The sequence below is a fragment of the Sycon ciliatum genome, chromosome 2, assembly GCF_964019385.1.
Source record: "Sycon ciliatum chromosome 2, ocSycCili1.1, whole genome shotgun sequence".
Lineage (NCBI taxonomy): Eukaryota > Metazoa > Porifera > Calcarea > Leucosolenida > Sycettidae > Sycon > Sycon ciliatum.
The window spans coordinates 20,694,154-20,715,008 of NC_088644.1; the positions used below are offsets into that span (position 1 = coordinate 20,694,154).

Genomic DNA, 20,855 nt, shown 5'->3' on the forward strand with positions numbered 1-20,855 from the left:
CTGAACTGGCTAAACCTGACCTGGCTTACATGTTCCTGCACACACGCACACGCACATTTCATGTTTATAATGTGCCTTGGTTTTTTCCTGCTCTAACGTTACTCTTCGGGACATGCAGTACACTTTTATGTACAAGTACCTGTAGCTCAGTTCGCTGTCTCTCTACAATGGTGGTTTATCAGTTACAAAATGTGGCGTTAAACAGCTGTAATGTAATGTTCTATGAGCGTCCACAGTTGCCGCGTGTGTGTGTGTCTGTCTGTCTGTCTGTGCATGCGTGTGCACATGTTTGTAGGTGTAGGGGAAAATCTGTGGATGCACATCCAATGCATGTTCAGTTGCATGCTTCTCTTGCGACAGACGTGTGTATGTACGTGTGGTATGGTGTGTGTGTGTGTGTGTGTGTGTGTGTGTGTGTGTGTGTGTGTGTGTGTGTGTGTGTGTGTGCGTGTGCGTACTCTTGATCGTACTGGAAGTAGAACTGGTAGCAACCAGGCCAAATTATAGGAAATAAACAAACCAACGCCAGAGCTGTTGAGTGTTGTTGTGCAGCACAGACTTGTCACTGTCAGAGCTAGAGTCTGCTGACTGTATCTTATGGAGTAACATACCGGTAATCATTTTTAATAGTTATGTAATACTGCAGCTATTGATCATGGCAGCTGAATATGTCAATGACTGAAATGATCTCATCAGCATGACTGTGTACGCGTAGCTAGCTAGCTGAGGGAAAGTAATGACGTGCTTGCTGTTTGATGAGCTCATATCATTCCTTTCAGATCATGCAGGATCATGTCATATCACCACACACACGGTACATGTGAAGAGCTTGAGAACAAAACACGGTATATCCATTTTGGCACTTTTCGGGTAAAGTCAAAATTCTGTTCTGACATTGTCTTACATCCCATCCCAATGGAAATTTGGATTTAGTACCAGAAGGAATACTGGACCCCAAACACCATGTCATCAAAAATCCACACCTCTCAGATTTTGATATTTTTTGAATTTTTCACCTTCTTTTTGGCAAAACGCAGTATATCCGGGTGAGAATATAGGCACAAGACGCCCTCTCCCAGCAGGAGACAAAACAACTGGCTCACTCATACCATCTAATGTCACCTCCGCCACGCTGATGTCTAAGACAAGAGCTTTGACAGCGTCAGGAAGAAGAGAAAGCTAATTTGACAGCCATAAGTCGAGTCAAGCGCTCGTTCAAAAAAATAATTCGAACTAGTTTGAAAAAATGACAAAAAGCAGTGTTCTGCGCGTTCTGAACACCACGCGCGCTGCCCACGACTGTATAACTATGACAACTGGCGTATACTGCGTTTTGAAAAAAAATCCTAGCCGGATATACAGCGTTTTGCTCTGAAAGCGACTGTTTGAATGGGGTTTTCTGTAGGATGTACTGCGTTTTCGCCAAAAATGACCTCGCCATCAAATTCAGCTCGATGTGATCTTTCAGTTGGGTCAAAAATCTCGATTTTGAAGATTTGGCGCATACAGCGTTTTGTTCTCAAGCTCTTCATGTACAGCTGCAGTACAGTGATACATGCACATTGGAAAGGCTTTCTGTCTAAAGCCTTTCCATACTGGTGCTCGATGTTTTCAGTTTGGGGACACCAAAATTAGTGTACCGCTAAAGACACGTGGTCGACACGTTGTTGACACGTTGTTGACACTTTGTTGACACGTGACCCAATTACCGGCCTACCAAGTGCCTTTGGCGACCGCTAACAGCAACTGTGGAACAGTGCAGTGCCCTTTTTTGGAGCAACGTACGAGTAGTGCCCATGGATTATGACCCCGCGACCCCAATCTACGTGGCGGTCCGCAATTCGCTACTTCATACTGACTGGCGTCCGGCATCGTCCCGAATTTGGCCACAATCTGCTCTCGGGACCCCTATAGGGCTCCCTGACCTGCTCCATCTCCGCCATCGTCAATGTACTGCGCATCCACCCAGGCCAGGACTGCACTTACTTACGAGAAGGAGTATTTGCAAGATGGAACCTGGGAACTGGAAGACGACGAAGAGGAAGCGTGGGAATCCGGCGGCAATGGCTGGGATGTAAGTCCAACATTGCTGGTGCCAGAGTTGCCACTGCTTGCTTATAAGGGGATCATGTGTGTTGCCTTTTTGCCTTTTCCGACGTCCTCCTCCGACTGTACTCCCGATCCCAGGACTGAACTTACGGGAAGGAGTGCTTCCAAGATGGGAGACGAAGAAGAAGAAGCCGCTGCATCCGGCGACAATGGCTGGGATGTAAGTCCAACATTGCTGGTACTAGAGTTGCCACTGCTTGTTTATAAGGGATTCATGTGTGTTGCCCTTTTTTGCCTTCTCCCATGTTCTCCTCCGACTGTACTGGTGAACGCTGTCACATATGTTGCCCTTTCCAGGCAGTAGAAGGGAGGGGCGGGGGGGGGGGGGGGGGCAGCACATCCTGGCATCCAGGAATACTAGGCCCTAGGAACTAGGCAATCTGACCTTTCCTCTTACTCCAATAATGGTATGGATGGGGAGTTCTTGAGCATCCTCAGTCTTGTTAGAGTGAACTGTGCAACTCGGCAATCGGTGATAGCAGAGGACCAATGCCGATGGCGATGCTCCTTCCTTTTTCTCTGTCACAGGCTGCGTTCTCGAGAGGAAGCGTTATTTCTGCATTCCAAGAAGGACGGCACAATGGTGAGTGGAACCTCGTGGGTGTGCAGCCTTGCTAGTTGAATTGTAAATCAACCATTCTTCCTGTCTCTGACTTCTTCAATGTCCTCCTCAGTGTCGGACTGTCCGCGTCGCATTGAACTGGTCCGATGAGGCTGCTATTGCACACACAGTGTGGGCACTCCCATACGGGAACTCGGAAGTACTGCTACAGTACAGGTAAGGTGGCCATTGCTTATGTGCGTGCGCCGTTGTTGTCAACTTCTAAGCCAGCTGTACTCCAACCTACATGGAGTTTGAAAGTAGTCAGCTGGCGAACTACAATTGAAGTTTAGACGTTATATGCCGCGGCTTGGTCAGCTTTTCAGTTTCACAATGCATTGCACTCAGCACCGCTTCTCGGAATATCTTGTCAGGATAGCTGTGGAATGCATCCTCCCCAGTGGGGGGACGGCAAATGTGCTGTTCATTTTTTAGGCTTGCTTTTATGGTACGTACAAATCCCCATTGAAAAGACATAGTGGAGACCAGAAACTGCAAATAGATGTTGGGAACCGCGAAGACCACCCTTCCTTGTCAAGTTCCCTGAGGGTGTGGAGGGGGGGGGGGGGGGAGCGGAGGAGGGACATTCCTGCACTGCTTAGCACGATTCACAGGAGCATTTTCAGAAATTGCTTGTACATTTGTACCAGTTGTAACCGACAAACGCATTCTCATTGAGCTTTGACTTGAGGCACGTCAGCAAGGCGCTGTTGCATCGCTGACGTCTTGTCGTGATTCTGTGAATGGTATTTTGTGCGAGTTTGCATCGCACGCAGAATCGCAGGTCGTGTCGCATTACGCAGCACACTGCCAAATTGCTTCTGTGAATCCCACGTGAATGGGAATTCCAATGGGAATGTAATCCATTGCCAACAGGTGTATTCCCGAGCTGCGCATCATACTGCAAAATTTCTCCTGTGCATGCAAATGGATTTCATTGCTCTTCTGTAGTTTGGGAAATTCTCGATTATGATAATTCTGCGTGTGTGTGTACACCAGCCCTTAACATACATGTAGGTGACCCATTTGTGGTGTCTCATAGCCTACCTCACGACCTTATGCTTTCTTTCTGTATCACTTGTATCTTGCAGGTATATCACCCCGTGACGACCACATCGAAGTCTGAAATTGAAGTGTGAAGATGCTTCAGCAACCCCTTCATATTTTTCCATTGCTTTTATTGTGCTTCTACTGTGCATGTGTGTAACTTGTGGGGTATGCATGTGATGACAATGTATGCCGGTGACACAGTCAGATTTTGTCAATGCGTGTAACGTACACCTGCATGCTATCGTTGAAAAGGATCTGCCACTTACGATCTTCGGACGAGTATCAGGTCAGCTTGGTTTTGTGTGTGCTGTACCAGATGCTGTTCACTTCTCTATCTGTTGGATATGTGACTTTCTGCAAGTTTCTGGTGTATGGTGGCCACTTCTTTGCTTGTCTTTAAATGACATTACCATAATTCTGTATTCACTGCTTCCATGGTGTGGTCTGCAAACTGCAATCCTTAGGCAAATATCATCACGGTTTGCAATGTTGTGCTTTGGCCGCCAGCTTACCTACACATTGTAGTTGAATTATTTTTGTTTCACAACTGACTTCCTGAAGTATGGTGGCCACTGCTTTCCATGGCATTATACAATGTTCATCAAGAATTTCCTGTTTGGGTTGTGTGTGTGTATGTATGTATGTGTGTGCGTGCCCATGTGTGTGTGTGCCATGTGCATGTGCGTGTTTGTCACAAGGTGTCTGTGTGCGGGGTAGCAAGGTGGGGAGGGCTGGAATGTTTCAGTGTGCTACTGCAGTTGCATGGCTACATACAGTGCATCGCGCGCGTGCTCACCATGTTTATCTTCGGAGCTGGGCTGGGGTGGGGAGGGAACAGAAAAAGAACTGAAATTACCCATATAAAAACCGCTCTGTGAGCGGTTCTGAAAAACCTCTACTGGTGCAGCCCCGTCGTAAAAGTAAGAAATTAGAACTGGCGCATTGTCCTCCCAAATGTGAACTGATCCACCTAAATCGCGATTGACGGGACCCGAACGCACCAGTAGCACGAGGTCGGGAGGGCACAGGATCACAGCCGGCGTCGGCGCTGATCAAGTTACCATACAACACTTTAGATCCACCCCGAAGCCCACCTTTGCCGCTTTGGCTTTGGCTATGGACCAGCGTCCCCAGCTGCATCCACAGGTAGGAACTTCGTGCTACTGGTGCGTTCGGGTCCCGTCAATCGCGATTTAGGTGGATCAGTTCACATTTGGGAGGACAATGCGCCAGTTCTAATTTCTTACTTTTACGACGGGGCTGCACCAGTAGAGGTTTTTCAGAACCGCTCACAGAGCGGTTTTTATATGGGTAATTCTTGGTACATGCATGTACTCGTACTGGCGTTTTGATGAGAGCCGAAAACATGAGAAAATATTCAGAATTCAAACTTTTGTTTTGAGGCATTTAGTTTTCTACTTTCTCGCCAAGGTCAACTGGGCCCTTCGTGTCTGCAACATAAGCAAGTGATTTGCTTTCGAGCAGAAGCTCAGAGTCCTGATGGCGGCGTTGAAAGAACCAGATTGCCTGAAATTTGTTTCACCAATTCTGAAAACTGGAAAGGAGTTTCAGAAAAGAGACCCAGTGATTACCTACTATTGCAATGTCTATGCTATCCAGAAAGCTCTTAGCCAGTTGGGCAAGAAGAGACCCAAAGAAGCAGATGCATTTCTTTTGTCAATGATGGATCAAGTGGAACAGATGAAGAAGCAATTAGTCGGTGATGAGGCTGTTACGTCCGAAGTTGTTGCCCAGGCACATGTCGAGAGCAAAGCACTGCAACTGTTTACGTATGCTGATAATGAGGACCGGGGCGGCCGGTTCGGTAAGAACGTTGTGAAGGCCTTCTACACAGCCCATATTCTATTTGAAATTGTGTCTCAGTTTGGTGAGCAGAGCCAGGAAGTCCAGGAAAAACAGAAGTATGCCAAGTGGAAAGCCGCGTATATTAGCCGTTGTCTGAAGGATGGCCAAACCCCGATTGCTGGTCCAGTAGGTGGTGACGAGGGTGATGATGACAATGCTGCTGCTGCAGCTGGTGGTCCCCCATTGGCAGGAGCAGCGGCAGCGCAGCCTGGCTATCCACCTCAGCAAGCACAGTCTGGATATCCACCACAACAGGGTGGCACTGGTGGATTTGGTGGATTTGATGTGAACGCAGCGACACATCCTGGTGATCCTAACGCCATACCGGGTTTCGTCCAGCCTATGAATCCTATGGCATCCTTTGTTCCTCCCACGAACCCAGCCTCCACGTTCAATCAGGGACCCCCGACCTCTTTCAATCCCCCGCCCAGTGGAGCCTCCCAACCCCCAGCTGACAACTTTGGGCAGCCACCCATGAACAACTTCAGTCAGCCTTCTAACTCCCCGTACCCACCACCAACAGCTACCCAGGGAGTGCCATCTTTCGATGCCTCTGCAGCAGCTGCAGCCAACGCGGCAGCCATGGCAAATCTACAGCAGCCTCATGTAGCACCGCGTAGTGTATCACCGACTCCATCCCCGTCCGGCTCACTGCGACCGACACCAGCACCCAGGCAGGTGGACTACGCCGGCAAGCTGCTGCCAGTGCCCAGCGCCGGCGAGTTCCGGCCGCTGGAGTACGACAAGAAGTCGCGGCTAGAAAAGCTACTCAAGTATGCGAACAGCGCGCTGATGTACGATGACATGCTGAATGTCGTACAGAACCTGACCAGGGCGCATAACCTCGTCTGTCATGGTAGAGAGGAATGAGAGCGTTTGCAGTACTTCAACTTACCACCGGTACAGCACAGAACAGGTGTGTTGGCCTACTACCGATACTTTATCACGGTGTATGTAGGCCAGAGTTTGGCTACACGTTCACTTCAATCACAGGGTGCATCGTGTGTTGTGTAACTAACTAACAAGTTACATGCATGACAAGTGGATTGATGTGAACGTTTACAATAGTCCCGGCTTGCAGAACACTACTGTTTTTGACTGGTACAGGGACTGGGACACGTTAAGTTCTTGCTGTGTGCCTGTTGGTTTGCTGCCATCAGATGACAATCATGCTTCTTTGGAGCACACCATGCGGAATGACAGTAGCTGTCTCTACTCACTTGTATTTTGAAAATCTCTCTCTCTTCCTCTCTCTCTCTCTCTCTCTCTCTCTCTCTCTCTCTCTCTCTCTCTCTCTCTCTCTCTCTCTCTCTCTCACACACACACACACACACACACACACACACACACACACACACACACACACACACACACACTCACTCACTCACTCACTTACTCACTCACTGGTTCGCCTTTGTCCCAATCTCAGCGCTGTGTTGTTACACAGTCATTTCAGAATCACGGCACCCAGAATTCTTTCTACTTTCTGCTCTCATGAAAGAAACTTTATGCATTTTTTCGTCTGACGTTTTATATATTTTTTAATCATTGATACTTGTTCACATGTAGTAGTTACTTTTGAAATTGTATACACTTGTAGGTAACTTGCATAGCCTAGGAAACTTTGTTGTTCTTCTGGCCACCTGAGTAGTACATGTATAGTTTACTTTTCTTCCTTACACGCTGCTTTAGCGGCCATGAACCCATGACGCACGCGTGGTCGTTTTGCTGCTTATGCTTTTGCTACTTTCTACATTGCACGATTATTCGCTGATGTTTATTCTGCTTTATGTTTGACCTTGACTGAAGTATGGTATAATGGAATGAGTTACGCCTGTGTGTTTGGATTAGCTCGCACACGCAAGCAAGCGACAATGTACATTTGTCTTGTGCTAGCGGCTATTTAGTCAACATAGTAGCTGTTCATGTATTGACTGATGTGTTTGTACAACTACCAGTACATGGTGGTGCGACTCGTATGTACTAGTACTGGATGTCATCGGAAGTAAGTTTCACCAGTGTCAGTTGCCGTGTAGTGAGTGCTGTTTTGTCCGTTACGCAGTAGTACCAGTTAATAGCAGCCAGCCATACCGTCACCATGGTCACGGCGTGCACACCTCTCTATACTTGTACCAGTACCATGGCAGCCACACTGTACACACCACACCTCCCTATCATATACCATGGCAGCCACACTGTACACACCACACCTCCCTATCATGTACCATGGCAACCTTGCGTTTCATATTTTGTGGGTTCAATACATGCAGGGTGTTCGACCCATGCGTTATGTGTAGGGCTCCCTAGCCCAATCTCTAAAAAACACCATGCTGAGCCAGTGGTTGGGGACATTTCTCATGTGAAAAGAGCGGGCAAGCCATGGCAACACAGTTACACTGCGTTCGGCCAAACCTCCAATCAGCCAGCATGTGCCGGTACTCGCAGGGAGGGCAAGAACGAGGCATAGACGAGAACGACGATTTTGAACACACATCAGCACCGATGGAAAGTTATAATTATGTCACTCACGTAAACAGAAGCTTGGGAGAGAAATTGTTTCTCCGATGACACTGTACGCCTACAATCAGTAAGATCAATCACCCCACGGCTCACACAGGCAAGGAGCACTACGGTATACATACATGATAATGTGTGTGAGGCCTTGCAAGATCATTATGACTGTAAGACGTGGATGATCATAATGAACTACTGTAAATTTACTGCTAAAAAGAATGTTGTAGAACCTTTCCTGCTAAATCACACTGTATATCGGGTGTGATGACATTTTGCCAGCAGCAGTGAGTCGAGCAAAGACACATCAGCATAGTTTAAACAGCTGAACACCAGTAGGCACTGTCATTAATTTTCAAAGTGCTCAGCGCACACAAACTGTCCACCACCATCCACACACTAGGAACAGACAGAGAGAACCAAGTCAGTTATACTCAGGCCGTCAGTCTGAGTTTCACACCATACCAGTACCAAGGCAATCATTACTTACGGCTAGCGATACGAGAGTGCTCGTAGACAGAGATAGGTAGAGAAAGAGAAAGTTAGAGGTAGGGATAGATAATTATAATAAGGAGATCATAATGACTGCAGTGCTGCAGTGCTGCACTATTAAAAGTAGTGGATTACTCAATCTATTTCTTTTTGCCCGTACAAGAGGCTTTAGTAGTAAGTAGTGCAGTAAGTGCTCGTTTAATCTTTCACTCACCAGTGCTATTTTCCATACCCAGCTAGGGTCAAGAGGAAGAAAGCTTTGAGTACGTATAGCATGCAACGTCTTGGCACACACAGTCATAGCACACACAGTCATAGCGCGCACAGCCATGGCACACACAGGCATGGCACACACAGTCACGGCACACACGGGCATGGCACACACAGTCATGGCACACACAGTCATGGCACACACAGCCCTGGCACACACAGGCATGGCACACACAGGCATAGCGCCGCACACAGTCATGGCACACACGGGCATGGCGCACACAGTCATAGCACACACACAGTCACAGCACACACACACACAGTCACGGCACACACAGTCATGGCACACACAGTCATGGCACACACACACAGTCAGACTCATAGCGCACACACAGTCATAGCGCACACACAGTCATAACGCACACAGTCATAGCGCACACAGTCATGGCACACACAGTCATAGCACACACAGTCATGGCACACACAGTCATGGCACACACAGTCATGGCACACACAGTCATGGCACACACAGTCATAGCACACACATGCATGGTACACACAGGCATGGCACACACAGGCATGGCACACACAGTCATTGCACACGCAGTTGACTTGTTCAGACGTGTTCACAGATGAAACCTCCCACTAGGCTTGAAAGAGAGCTGCATTTGTCCGTGAGCCAAGCACAAGGAGCTCCAGACGGTGATATCTTGATGAAGCTGACAAAGACACAGCGCCGTCCCAACACATGATGGTGTGGCTGCCCTTGTGCCCAGTTCGATGCAAGTACCTGTTCGCCGTCAATCCAGGTGTAATGAGATGGGTTGCCACTGGCATCTTTGTTACTCCTTGCCCCAATCCAGGCTCCCTTCATTCTGCCTATACCCCTGAGAGCAAGGAGATCTTGGTAGTGTTGCTCATTGTGGATTGCTGCAAGTTTTCCGCCAAGATGCTTGCACTTGCTCGCAGCCTCGTTCCATGTAACATTGCCATGGTGGAGCTGATATCGGGCAGCTTCTCCGCTGGATTTCATCTTGGCCAGGTCCTTGGAGATAATCTTCATCTGTTCAAGCATGTCCACTCTTGCCTTGGTGTGCAGACTCGCGGCTCGGGAAGCCTCCTGAACTCTCTCCGAGAGCAGGTGTGCTTGTGCACTCAGATTTGACACTTCGGCATGGAGCTGCCTGTTTTCTTCAGCTGCACTCGTATAACCTTTCAACAGTGCGATACCATGCTTGACCGTGTGGAGTACTTTAACACTTGAATCTCTGTTACGCTCCATGCCACGGACCAGCTTGTACCAAACGGTCGGTTGGAGCCACATGGTCCTGCAGTGCACACCGCTGAATCCCAGTACACATGCACAGTTGGCCTTGCTCCGGTCTGCCTCGTCTGGTGAGCATGTGCCCCCATTCTTACATGGCTTGTTGTGGCATGGATCGTATTCAAAGTCACCGGTCTCACACCGCTGCCCCCTGAACGGTCTTGGACAGGCGCAGGAATAGTATGGTGCTATTGTCAGTCTCTGGCACGCTCCACCATTCAGGCATGGCTGCTTGTGTGTGCTGTTGCCACGACATAAATTACCTACGCACTCCAGTGATTTGAATCCATCCGGACACTGGCACATGTAGAGACGTTGGAATTGGCTTGGCTCGGAGTCAGGCTGCAGGTTCTTGAAACAGCTTCCCCTGGTGCCGCACGGGTAGCACGCACTTGGATCCTCGCAGAGAGCGTCAACTAGTTTACGATGTACATCCGGCATGCCTGCAAACCTAGATCCACACAAGATATAAAGGCACATTAGTATACACTTTTTAATACAATGTATTAAACACTCTGTGCGCACCACAAGCATCATGTCATGATGCTTGTGGTGCGCACCCAGTGCCTCTGGCTTTCTAGTTCATGAAATACATTTCAATATCATAGATGCACATTTTGCAATGTATTTTGTCGTGTTCTCCAAGTTTGTTGTGCCTTCTCATTCCATTGGGCTTATGCCGGATTGCTTTTGCAATCGCGCTCACTGATATCACTTTTTATTCGTTGAAACAAAGCATTGGTTCTGCACTGTGGAACGGTCAGTAACCGCTGGGGCTGCCTGTGAGATGGTGTGATGCACTGAAGCAATGTCATCATACTATCATGCTTCACTGCACTCTTGTCTGCACAGTCATAGATCTACTGTGGTGCTGGTGTCAACAACAACGAAGTTCCTGTACCTGTGTACTGCTGTAGATCGAAAAAAAACCTCCATGTATACAACCCTACTTACTGTGCAAGGTAGTAAGCGCGGGCACCCGATGCCCCGCGGCTAGTGAGGACTGCTCCCTGTAGGTTGCTCTCTCGGAGAGATTTCTCGTATCGCATGGAGTCGGCCAGCGGTATCTTGGCAGCGATGAACATGTTAGCCAAGCACCCAGGCCACTGCTGCTTGGGGACGGATTTGGCGTCGGCTAACGGTACTATTCGAGCATGGTGGCAAGCATAGCTGAAACACAGCAGCAGCAGCGCTGGGAGCAGTTTGCCGAACGAGGAAGCTGAATCCATCATCGGAACTACTTCTTGAACCTAACAGCTACTTCGTCGACGACGTTGAAGTGGTGAATAAAAGGTAAGTAGAATTAGATGAAGCTAGTGCCAAAAGAACACCTTGTGTCCACCTGGATAGTGCGTCCTTGCTTTGACTTTTGAGCGCACCTAAATTCGAATCGAAGCTGCTGCACTCCTTCCCTTCTCCTCCGTCGATGTCAGCTTCGTAACTAACTCTGAGTGTATAGACAGCAACAGACGGCAAACACGCCAACATTGATTCCTATGGAAAGAACCTATGGAGGAACAATATTTTCCAGATGACTGAATGTGTATGCGGGACGGGCACGGCACGCACCTAGCTGGCAAATCATAGCTCAGCTGACATGACAGGCCTGCAGGCGACAAAACCACGAAGCTTTAGCGTGTGTGATTCCAAGCAGATACCCTGAAAAAACACATCAGCGATCATCACGTGGGCCTATCTATTTGGACGTCACCACTGAATATGTGACTATGTTTATGATTATGGCACACGAACAGCCTCAAGCTATTGTAGAGTCGTAGATCTACTAGCTATACCAAGAGTGCATAACCACTCTTGGCTATTAGCCAGCCAGCGGCAGCGGCTTGGATTGAGGGCCACATGAACACTCGTCAGTTTGAGGGATTGAAAAGGGGCGGAAAATAGACTTAAATTCTGGAGAAAAATGGTCTGTCGCCACCAGGACACAACCAGGGACCTTTGCTATGGTGTAGTTGCAGAGATTAGGTACACTGAACTAAGTTTCCAAACTGAATCCTAACTAAACTGAACCTTTTTCATGGAAAAAGGAGAAGGATAAAAAATAAAAATGCTACGAGTTATGACTAACTGTCCACCCTAACGTAACCAGATCGTATACAGCCAGGGAGAGCGACAAAATGGTACAAAACTGACAAGGAGTACTGCGCTGAGACATTCAACGGCCTGACACCTATTTCGTCATCATCCAGTAACTTTCGGCATTTTTTATTGCCGTGGGGCATAGCTCGTGCTCTTCCTCGTTGCGCTTTCCTTCCCCTCTTGGACCTCTAACCTAAGCCTTCCAAGTTGGAAGGTTGTTGGTTTGCGCCTCGGAGAAGTGTTGGAGCTATGTATGGTACATGTATATGCCCAGCCTATGTACAGTCGTCCCTTTCTAATCCGGCACCTTTTGCAACGGCATTTTCTGCTGGATAAGCAAGGGTGCTGGATTATCAAATCCTGCCCTCCAACAGGGCCGGAGGCTGCTTCCGCGGAGCGGTGCGGCCGAAGGGCCATGTTTAAGGGGGGTGTGGGGGTCGTCCCCCAGGAAATTTTTGGAATTTAGACGGCAAATCCTGCACTCTGGGCGACTCCCTGTACAAAATCATACATCGAAACTTTTTCTCCCCGTTTTTTCGTATCCATTATGTCCTTTTCCTTTCTACATTTATTTATGGCTCAACATCCGGGTTTTTTTTGGTACAGCCATGGCTGTACCGGCCGTACCAGTGGCGCCGGCCCTGCCCTCCAACCCGGCCCACCTATTAACATACATGTTTGTGTCGTACGTCAAAACGTAGGGATTTTCTGTGTCAATCCAAGTACTTTGTGGAATGCATGTCTATAACATACACTTGGGAATATCCTATGCACTGGCATAGGATACTCCCAAGTGTATGTTACATGTGTTGTGTATGTTACAATGCTCCCTGACGGTATGCGATGTACAACTGCTGGATTAGAAAATCGAATTATGTACAGTTTGAGTGATTTGCTGCAGAAAATCGCTGCTGGAGGCGGAATTCAAGTGCCGGATTAAAGCGTAGAAAATGAACTGAAAAAATCCGTTTTGCCAGAAAGTGTGCTGGTTTGCAAGGGTGCTGGATAAACAAGTGCCGGATTAGAGAGGGACGACTGTAATAGTAGTATTAGTAATCCGGTTACCATGGTTACTAGTAGTAGGAAAGGGATGTATTGTGAGCCTGAGGTCAGTGGCCCTCCAGCAGTCCAGGTACCGGTAGATACTAGACACCCTTAGCAAACAACGGTAACGATATTTTTTTACGGTACTCATACCTTGATCTCCCAAATAGCGTTGAAGCTGCAGCGTATAAACCAGGGAGTCGTCAAATACCATATTTACGACTCCCTGGTATAAACGTTATGGGGGCTGATTTATCGTTGTGACCAACGGTACGTGTTTTAGCCAAATATTGCATAGTCCGTACGCATTTCACCTTGTATCTCGTATATGGTGACAAAAATGGTTGTACCGCGCGAAATCAAAGCTATTCTCGTGGCAACAGCGTACTAAAAATAGCGTGCATCTTGCTAAAGGTCGAACCCGAATCACGGTATTTTCCCCCTTACGATAATACCGTTACAACATAACGTTTTTTGCTAAGGGTGTCTACTGATACGGTTGTTAATCGCAGACTGGCGACTGCAGCAGTGGGGCTGCGGGCGGCAGCATGCATTGTGCCCAGTTACTCATGCCCCTGCATCACACTGCCGCAGCCGGATGATGTTGTCTTCACATTACTTGCTCGGTGTATCCGCCGCACGATCTGGGACTTACAGTCACTCCCGGCCCGGTCTGGCCATACCGGTATACCATGACTTACTTTAGGGACGTCGGACACGTTACCGTCATTATGGTATTGACTCTACCACAGTACCAGTTTTCACCCCCAGGTACATGTTCCCTTATATACGATAATGTTGTCTGTATATTTCAAAAAACGAACAGGGACGGCCCCATGATGGGCACTCGCCTGACTAAAGATGCACCTCCGATGGCTGACCGCACCGCCCGATGCCTCTGTAGTATACGGCAGAAGTTTACTTCAAGGAAGCTCCAAACTACCGGAGAAGCAACTCAATGGCGTTGCCTTGGGACCCTGCCCAGGGGAGTACAGTGAACGGTTGGCCTGCCAGCCGGGGACGGGTTAAAGGGGCACTCCGGCTTCATTTTCGATGCCGAGTTTTCGATGCCAAGATGAAGGTAGGTGAAAGAGGAGAAGACCCCTCGAACAAGAACGAGTCTCTGGATGTTGGAAAAGAAAAGACGATAGATAGTGTTCACAAACGTAGATCTACCCATTTGGGTAGCGACGCTGATTCACAGCACGATGTACGATATTTGTGGGAAACCTGCTATATGCTCTCATGTTCAGACAGAAATACCGAGCCTCTACCAACTTCTACCGACTTTTACCATGTTTACCACCCTGACAAACCTGGTAGAGCCGGTAGAATATTAATAATCTACCGTTTGAGGTAGAGGAAAACAAACACATCTACCGAAAGAAGTAGATTCTAGCCAAACCTGTATAGTAGATCGAAAACGAACGTCTCGCGTGACATGCACGTGCCCACTGCGTCTTGTTTTTGAATGTTTTTCGTATCTGCAGTATTTTTTTCCAAATCGACCAACGAGCTTGATGTTTGGAGTATCACTGCAAAGTAGTTTGAAAAGGGCTATCAGACAAGGCTTTCTCGCCAGGCAGGCATACAGAATGGCTAGTGGTTATCCAGGCAGCGATGAGCCCGGGGTGTGTGGTGCCCCCGACCCGTCCACGAAAGATTTCATTATGCAACAAACGATGATGAGGATTCGTGATCCCAAAGTGTCCCTCGATTTTTACACCAGAATTTTAGGAATGAGGTACGGCTGCGGAATCTAACTATCTAGTTGAACCTAGCTGTATACATGTACTCTTGACGTGGTGTGTGACGGTGTATGTTCAGATCTCGGTCGTGGGTGTGTAATTGCTGTTGGTTAAAATAATAATTTTTTTACCTGAAGCCCACAAATTACAAACTTATTACCAGTAGTACATGTAGAACAAAGCAAACCATGTGTCACTATCATCCTTCTGAGCAGATTCTGAGATACTAGTAGTTGTTTAAGGTAGCTTTGCCCCCGGTCCTTTAGAGTGCAGTACACTGTCATACCTGTACAATGGTGCTTGCTAGGCAATTCGTGACATCACTGCATACGGCGAGGTACGCTTTTGAGTTTTGTGTGCAATTTTGATACGCACCGTTAGTAGCGTACAGCAGTGGCATGCTGTGCCTGTGAGCATGCACTTGTGTGTCCATATACTTACACACCAGGTAGTGCACAGGACTGGAAGAACTTGCAGCCTCGGCTCTAAGAGCTTTTCCATGGGTGTGTGTGTGGGGGGGGGGGGGGGGGGGGCTTCTACGGCACTGAGCAGTGAGCAAGGCAATACAAACGACTCGTAAACGTATGTGCATGTGTGTATGTGTGCCTGTGCGTTCGTATGTCCTCTATGCAGGCTGCTGAAGAAGCTTGACTTTCCGGACATGAAGTTCACATTGTACTTCTGTGGCTTTGAAGCAGCGGAGGACATTCCCGAGGATGATGCTGCACGGGCACGCTGGTTGTGGAGTAGGAAGGCCACGGTCGAGTTGACATAGTAAGATTGCAGAGCAATCCCAGTGTACATGTCTAGAAGTATGTCCCTGCCGTCATTTCCCGGTTGCCCTATTTCACTTTGCTGAACGTGAACACTACAGAAGTATATCTCTACATGCTGTGTGTGTACGAACGTATGTGTGCTTGTGTGTGCGCATGTGTGTGTGTCTGTGTGTATTTGTGTACGAATGTGTGCACGTACATGTGCGTATGTGTGTGTGTGTGTGTGTGTGTGTGTGTGTGTGTGTGTGTGTGTGTGTGTGTGTGTGTGCTTGCGTGTGTGTGTGTATAGCAACTATGGAACAGATACCGATGAGTCATTTCAGGGATATCACAATGGCAATAGTGACCCTCGTGGGTTCGGTAAGATGAAGTTTATGAATCAGATATAGTGGGTAGAAACAATCCTGCCGGTTTCTAGTCAGTAATACTCGGTACTTGTTATTGGCCACAGAAAAAGTGCATATCGGATGCCGGAAAGCCTTTTTCACACTCCCAAACTCAGTATTACAGTTGGGACAACCACTTTCCAAAAAACGCTTCCTAACTACAGGTTGTCCCTCGTTAATACATAATCTCTGGGACTTGAAGAATGTTATGTATTAACCTCTTTAGCACGACGCTACCTGAGCGCGCCCCACGTCAACACCTGTAAAAGTCGCATTTTCCCATGAAAGTACTAGCTGCTCAAGGATCGATAACTTTACCTTCCCTTGGACGAATTCCACGATCTTGAGCTTCCTGGAAAGGTCGTGAGACGAGGGACAACCTGGTATCAAACCCAGCTCGGAGCGAAACCAAAACCCCGTGCTACAGTCTGGCAAACTTCATCCACGCGCTCGACAGACTTGAGCACGCCAAAACTAACCAAGCTCAAATATTCAGCTGCCATTTCGGTCTCCTTGCTCGTATCGAGCTCAAATTTTTTGTGAGGACTCACGGGATCCACTACCATCATTTGAATCTTGTTTCCATGGCAGCAGGTAGCGCAAAAAGGATCCATGATGGAAAATACGCGTTCTGCAGACTGCGCAAAAAAATCGAGTTGAAATTTGCCGTGTCGAGTCGCATATCTCAACAACCGGTAGTCGCATCGCTTCGGCGATTGTTTCTATCGCCAGCTGAGAGTTTTCTCTTGCAGATACATGTTTCGATTGTGAGAATCGACCAAGTATTGAGTGAGTTGCGATAGTTTGAACAAGTCACTATGGACTCAACACGGACCCCACGACTATGAGATGCAGGTTCACTGTACAGTGTACAGCGCGCGTCGTACTAGTACGACGGCCGTGGGGCATGCAACTCATGTGCGTCGTACTAGTACGACGCTCGCGCTAAAGAGGTTAACGGGGTTTGTGTACTAAACGAGTGCGGGATCTCGACCTGGCGACTGAGCGGGCAAGGGACAATCCGGCATGGAGAGCGATGGTCTACAACTAATGATACTGAACTAGAACAACGGAAAGATTCATCAAGAGACAGCAGCGGACCGAACATTAGTGTCGCACAATATTAATGTTCCATTACGCGCAACTGTGTGTGATGTGCGATCTCTGAGCTGATTGCGTCCACAATTTCACAAGAAGAAACTGGAACACGATGTGTCTCCACTGGGAGGCCGAAAGACCAACAAATTATGTACTATTGAGGTACAGTCGACTTCGCTAATAACGACAATTCGCGAATAACGACAGCATTTCCATGTCCAGCACAAAGTCCCATCGAACTGAATACAATAATTATGTCATTTATTATGAGACTTCGGGTATAACGGTACTTCGCGAACAAGGACACTTTTCTGATGCCCCGCCGAGTGTCGTTATACGCAAAGTTGACTGTAGGTGGCATGCGGGTGCGGAGGAAATGCTATGTACTAACGGGGTTTATGTACTAAAGTTTGCATGGAAGTGATCATGTTTCGTCTGGAACTTGAGATTTCGTATGTACTAACTGGGTTTATGTACTAACCTGACTCGTATTAACGGGGGACGACCTGTACCGGTATATTCACGATATCTGCTGTGAACATATTTGGTTCTAACCTCTCTGGCATTCGTGATTTGAAAGCGAGTTTCCGGTGATTACATGCAGTTAGTACGAAAATGATTTGCATGCTGTCATTTGGCACACCAGGCTCTGCTTCTAGTGGGTCTTCTGCCTCTGTTTTCTGTCCGTGTGCTTGTCCTTGCAGTTGTGCCATGAATTTGTGTGCTAAACGATGACCCCTCTTTCTTGTTGTTTTAGGTCATATTGGTATCTCTGTGCCTGATGTGTATGCTGCCTGTGAACGCTTTGAGAAGCTCGGTGTTAAGTTTATCAAGACTCCGGATGGCGGTACGTCTGCTTCTTACTGTAATCTGAATAATTGTGTACTCTAGTCATCCATGTTGTATGCACTCATGTACATGTACATTATGCATAACTTCATGTGTGTACGTGTAGTGACATGTGCTGTGGATGTGTGTGTGTGTGTGTGTGTGTTTGCTAAACTTTGCTTCTCTGCAGGTAAAATGAAGGGTCTTGCCTTCATTCAGGATCCGGATGGCTACTGGATTGAAGTCTTGAAGTATGACCAATAGGCTGCTGTGGAGGAACTGTCCAGCTCCACAACTCAATTCACACACTGTCATGTGCTTGTGCATGAACTGATGATGTCATTGCACTAGCAATGCTCCTTTATTCTAACACGTATGTGCACATGGTCTGTGCGTGATCAGATGCGCTCATGATCGGATGCGCTCATGATCAGATGCACCAGTATGTGGCCGATTTTCATGCTTTTCAAACTGTTGTCGTGCGGTCAAGTATACTGTCGCTGCACTGCAGCATTCACTGCAGGTTGGATTTTTAGTAACCTTCCTGGCTATTTGAACTTAGGAAATCCGGTTTATTGAAAGTTATGTCATGGAGAGTGCTGTCACCTGTCTTCAGGTCCACGGACGGTGTTGTAGCTGAGTTGAGCTGTACACGCGTGTTGTCCTTGAGATGTGCTGGCCACAGCCTCTTTACTACCTTCTCCCATGCACTTCTTTTGGTTTTCAATTTTCATATGTGGATTTTCTATTTTCTAGTATGACTATCTGAGGAGTTTAGTTCCTATCAGCTATCCAATCATAATGCGTAGTTCGACTTATGTTAAAGGAATACTAGTTTGCTGCTTTGTTGTTTGACATGAGCGCCAGTTTAATTTTGTTCATAACACTACACGGTAGTAGTACTAGTACTTACATGTCAATGGTGGCTGTAGTGTGGTGTTGCTGCCTTTGTGCCAAGGTTCAACTCTGGGTTGTTGTTAGCAAGAGAAACAGTTACTTAGACCGCACAAATACGAGCCTGTATTCAGGACTATTTCATCGACAGTACATCCGCCTGTGCTCTGTGCATACCGAGTGGAAACACTGTCATAATATGATTGTGTGGGGGTCGGCAACAGCATAATATATGACTTATTGAGCTTTTGAAAGCTGTACCCCCCCCCCCCCTTACAACGTACCAGGTGATGGTAAATGGCCATCGAACGTTGGTTTCCAGGAGATTTTCTTCAGTAGCCATGGTGGAAATGTCAAAATTTAATGTTGAGTTTTCCAGAATAAAGCCTGCATACGCCTAAGCCATTGACTAAACAATTAATTTCAATGTCGGTTCTGAGAAGTGGAGAGACACTTTGTATTGTTCATCATGTTTCTGTGGCTCAAGACTGTGTCCTCTCCTGTGCCGTCAAGGTCGTGTGAAGAAACGGGTGAATGAAGCCTACAAGTACAACTGATGGAATACCCGAGCAGTCAACTGCATTTGAAACAAGTGAATGAGAGGTTAAGAATGGCACACAGTTTAATGTGATACAAAGTCTTGTAATCATTTTTTTAAAGTGTATGTACATGCATCCATTGTTTTGTTTTGTCATGTTACCATAGATCAGCTTTTGCGAAGGCTTGCCAAGCTTGCTTGGTGATGCCAATGCGGAAAAGCCTATAGTACACGTACACTACACATGTAGCTGTTCTTGTTGCTCCAGTGGTGTCACTACTATCAGCCCGCTTCATATGGTTGGTTCTATTCCAGTGTTAGTTTGTATGGCCATGTTTCCAGAAATCATCTTCAAAGGGTCCCTGCACTTTTCGTGATCTGCGGGTGGCAGCTCGGTGCCATAGTTGGAGCACGTACTGTTGCGACTGCTGGCTGGGTGGACAGATGATGTGCGCGAGTGCGCGTGGCTGTGGCAGTGAATGCTGTCATCCGAGTCCAATGTTTTCGAGGAGTCGTCACTCTCTGCTCGGAGGCGTGTTGTCTCTGGTGTTGCTGTGGCGTCTGATGGTGCTGGCGAGACTTTTTGCTGTTGCCGGTAGGGAGGGATGTGAGCGTCAGAGGACTCGATATCATCAGCCCCATGATCTTCCTCAGCTAATTTGTCACTGTCCGTTTGGTCAGTGTGGTGCTGATGTGTACTGGTGTCATAGGAACACTCTGCTTGTCCAGCTGGTACTGCTGATGTCTTAGCAGCAGCTACAGCATGCTCTGTATTGGTCTTGCCATGCACAGTTGGTATTGGTGGTAATTCTATATCCGTAAAGAGTGGAGAATTAGCAGGTGATGACGCCGTCACCGCTGTACCATTGTCATTCACCGGTGCAGAAGCTGACAGCTGCAGTGAGCGTCGGTTGCGCAGCTGAGAGCTTGGTGACCTGGGCCTTGAAGTAGAGTTTGTATCCGTGGACAATTTGAACACTGTCGGTAGTGACCGTCTCCGCTCTGGGGAAACTGCGGGGCTGCCCTGCGTAACACCACCCTGTACTCCATTAGAACTGCTTACTGTGTTGATGTGGCGAACACCGGCAGCTTGCGTGTTTTCAGGTGTAGCTTGCAGGTCTGCTAGATACTTGCGTCCTGCACTCTCTCCCTTGCGTCCCATGGCGGGGGAGCGGTTGGCAAATTTCATGTTGTTGTCAGCCGGGCGGAAAACCATCACGTACATGCGTGGTGCCAGCAGTGGGAAGATGATGGCTGTAGCGTGTACAAAGAAGCTGACCGTG

At 47.8% G+C, this 20,855-nt stretch overlaps 4 protein-coding genes and 1 long non-coding RNA gene across 17 annotated transcripts in view; 4 read left to right on the forward strand and 1 right to left on the reverse strand.

Moving 5' to 3' along the window:
• LOC135809133 (E3 ubiquitin-protein ligase TRIP12-like) overlaps window positions 1–221 on the forward strand; it is a 74,677-nt gene extending 74,456 nt beyond the window's left edge. For all 11 annotated transcript variants that reach the window (XM_065322410.1, XM_065322411.1, XM_065322416.1 and 8 more), the window contains one exon: window positions 1–221. This exon is cut by the window's left edge and continues 1,506 nt beyond it. The gene's annotated coding sequence lies outside the window, so the exon portion shown is untranslated.
• A 1,370-nt stretch (window positions 222–1,591) lies between these two features.
• Window positions 1,592–4,368, forward strand: LOC135809144 (uncharacterized). 3 transcript variants are annotated; one of them, XR_010552170.1, is made up of 4 exons: window positions 1,592–2,074; window positions 2,638–2,692; window positions 2,784–2,887; window positions 3,802–4,368. It is a non-coding gene; the product is annotated as an uncharacterized LOC135809144 (long non-coding RNA). The 3 variants fall into 3 exon arrangements; XR_010552169.1 differs by lacking the exon at window positions 1,592–2,074 and having other exon boundaries at window positions 2,458–2,692; XR_010552168.1 differs by lacking the exon at window positions 1,592–2,074 and having other exon boundaries at window positions 2,458–2,887.
• Window positions 4,369–5,115: 747 nt separating this feature from the next.
• Window positions 5,116–7,450, forward strand: LOC135809139 (vacuolar protein sorting-associated protein VTA1 homolog). The gene has a single exon (XM_065322421.1). The coding sequence runs from the start codon at window positions 5,261–5,263 to the stop codon at window positions 6,494–6,496; it is 1,236 nt and encodes a 411-aa protein (XP_065178493.1). The 5' UTR covers window positions 5,116–5,260; the 3' UTR covers window positions 6,497–7,450.
• A 1,111-nt stretch (window positions 7,451–8,561) lies between these two features.
• LOC135809138 (uncharacterized) lies at window positions 8,562–11,311 on the reverse strand. The gene is made up of 2 exons (XM_065322420.1): window positions 11,118–11,311; window positions 8,562–10,614 (listed from the first exon to the last, which is right to left on the reverse strand). Exons 1-2 carry the CDS (start codon window positions 11,246–11,248, stop codon window positions 9,456–9,458), a joined length of 1,290 nt encoding a protein of 429 aa, XP_065178492.1. The 5' UTR covers window positions 11,249–11,311; the 3' UTR covers window positions 8,562–9,455.
• Window positions 11,312–14,796: 3,485 nt separating this feature from the next.
• Window positions 14,797–19,060, forward strand: LOC135809143 (lactoylglutathione lyase-like). The gene is made up of 5 exons (XM_065322426.1): window positions 14,797–15,048; window positions 15,686–15,826; window positions 16,118–16,188; window positions 18,070–18,159; window positions 18,331–19,060. Exons 1-5 carry the CDS (start codon window positions 14,825–14,827, stop codon window positions 18,402–18,404), a joined length of 600 nt encoding a protein of 199 aa, XP_065178498.1. The 5' UTR covers window positions 14,797–14,824; the 3' UTR covers window positions 18,405–19,060.
• The last annotated feature ends 1,795 nt before the right edge of the window (window positions 19,061–20,855 follow it).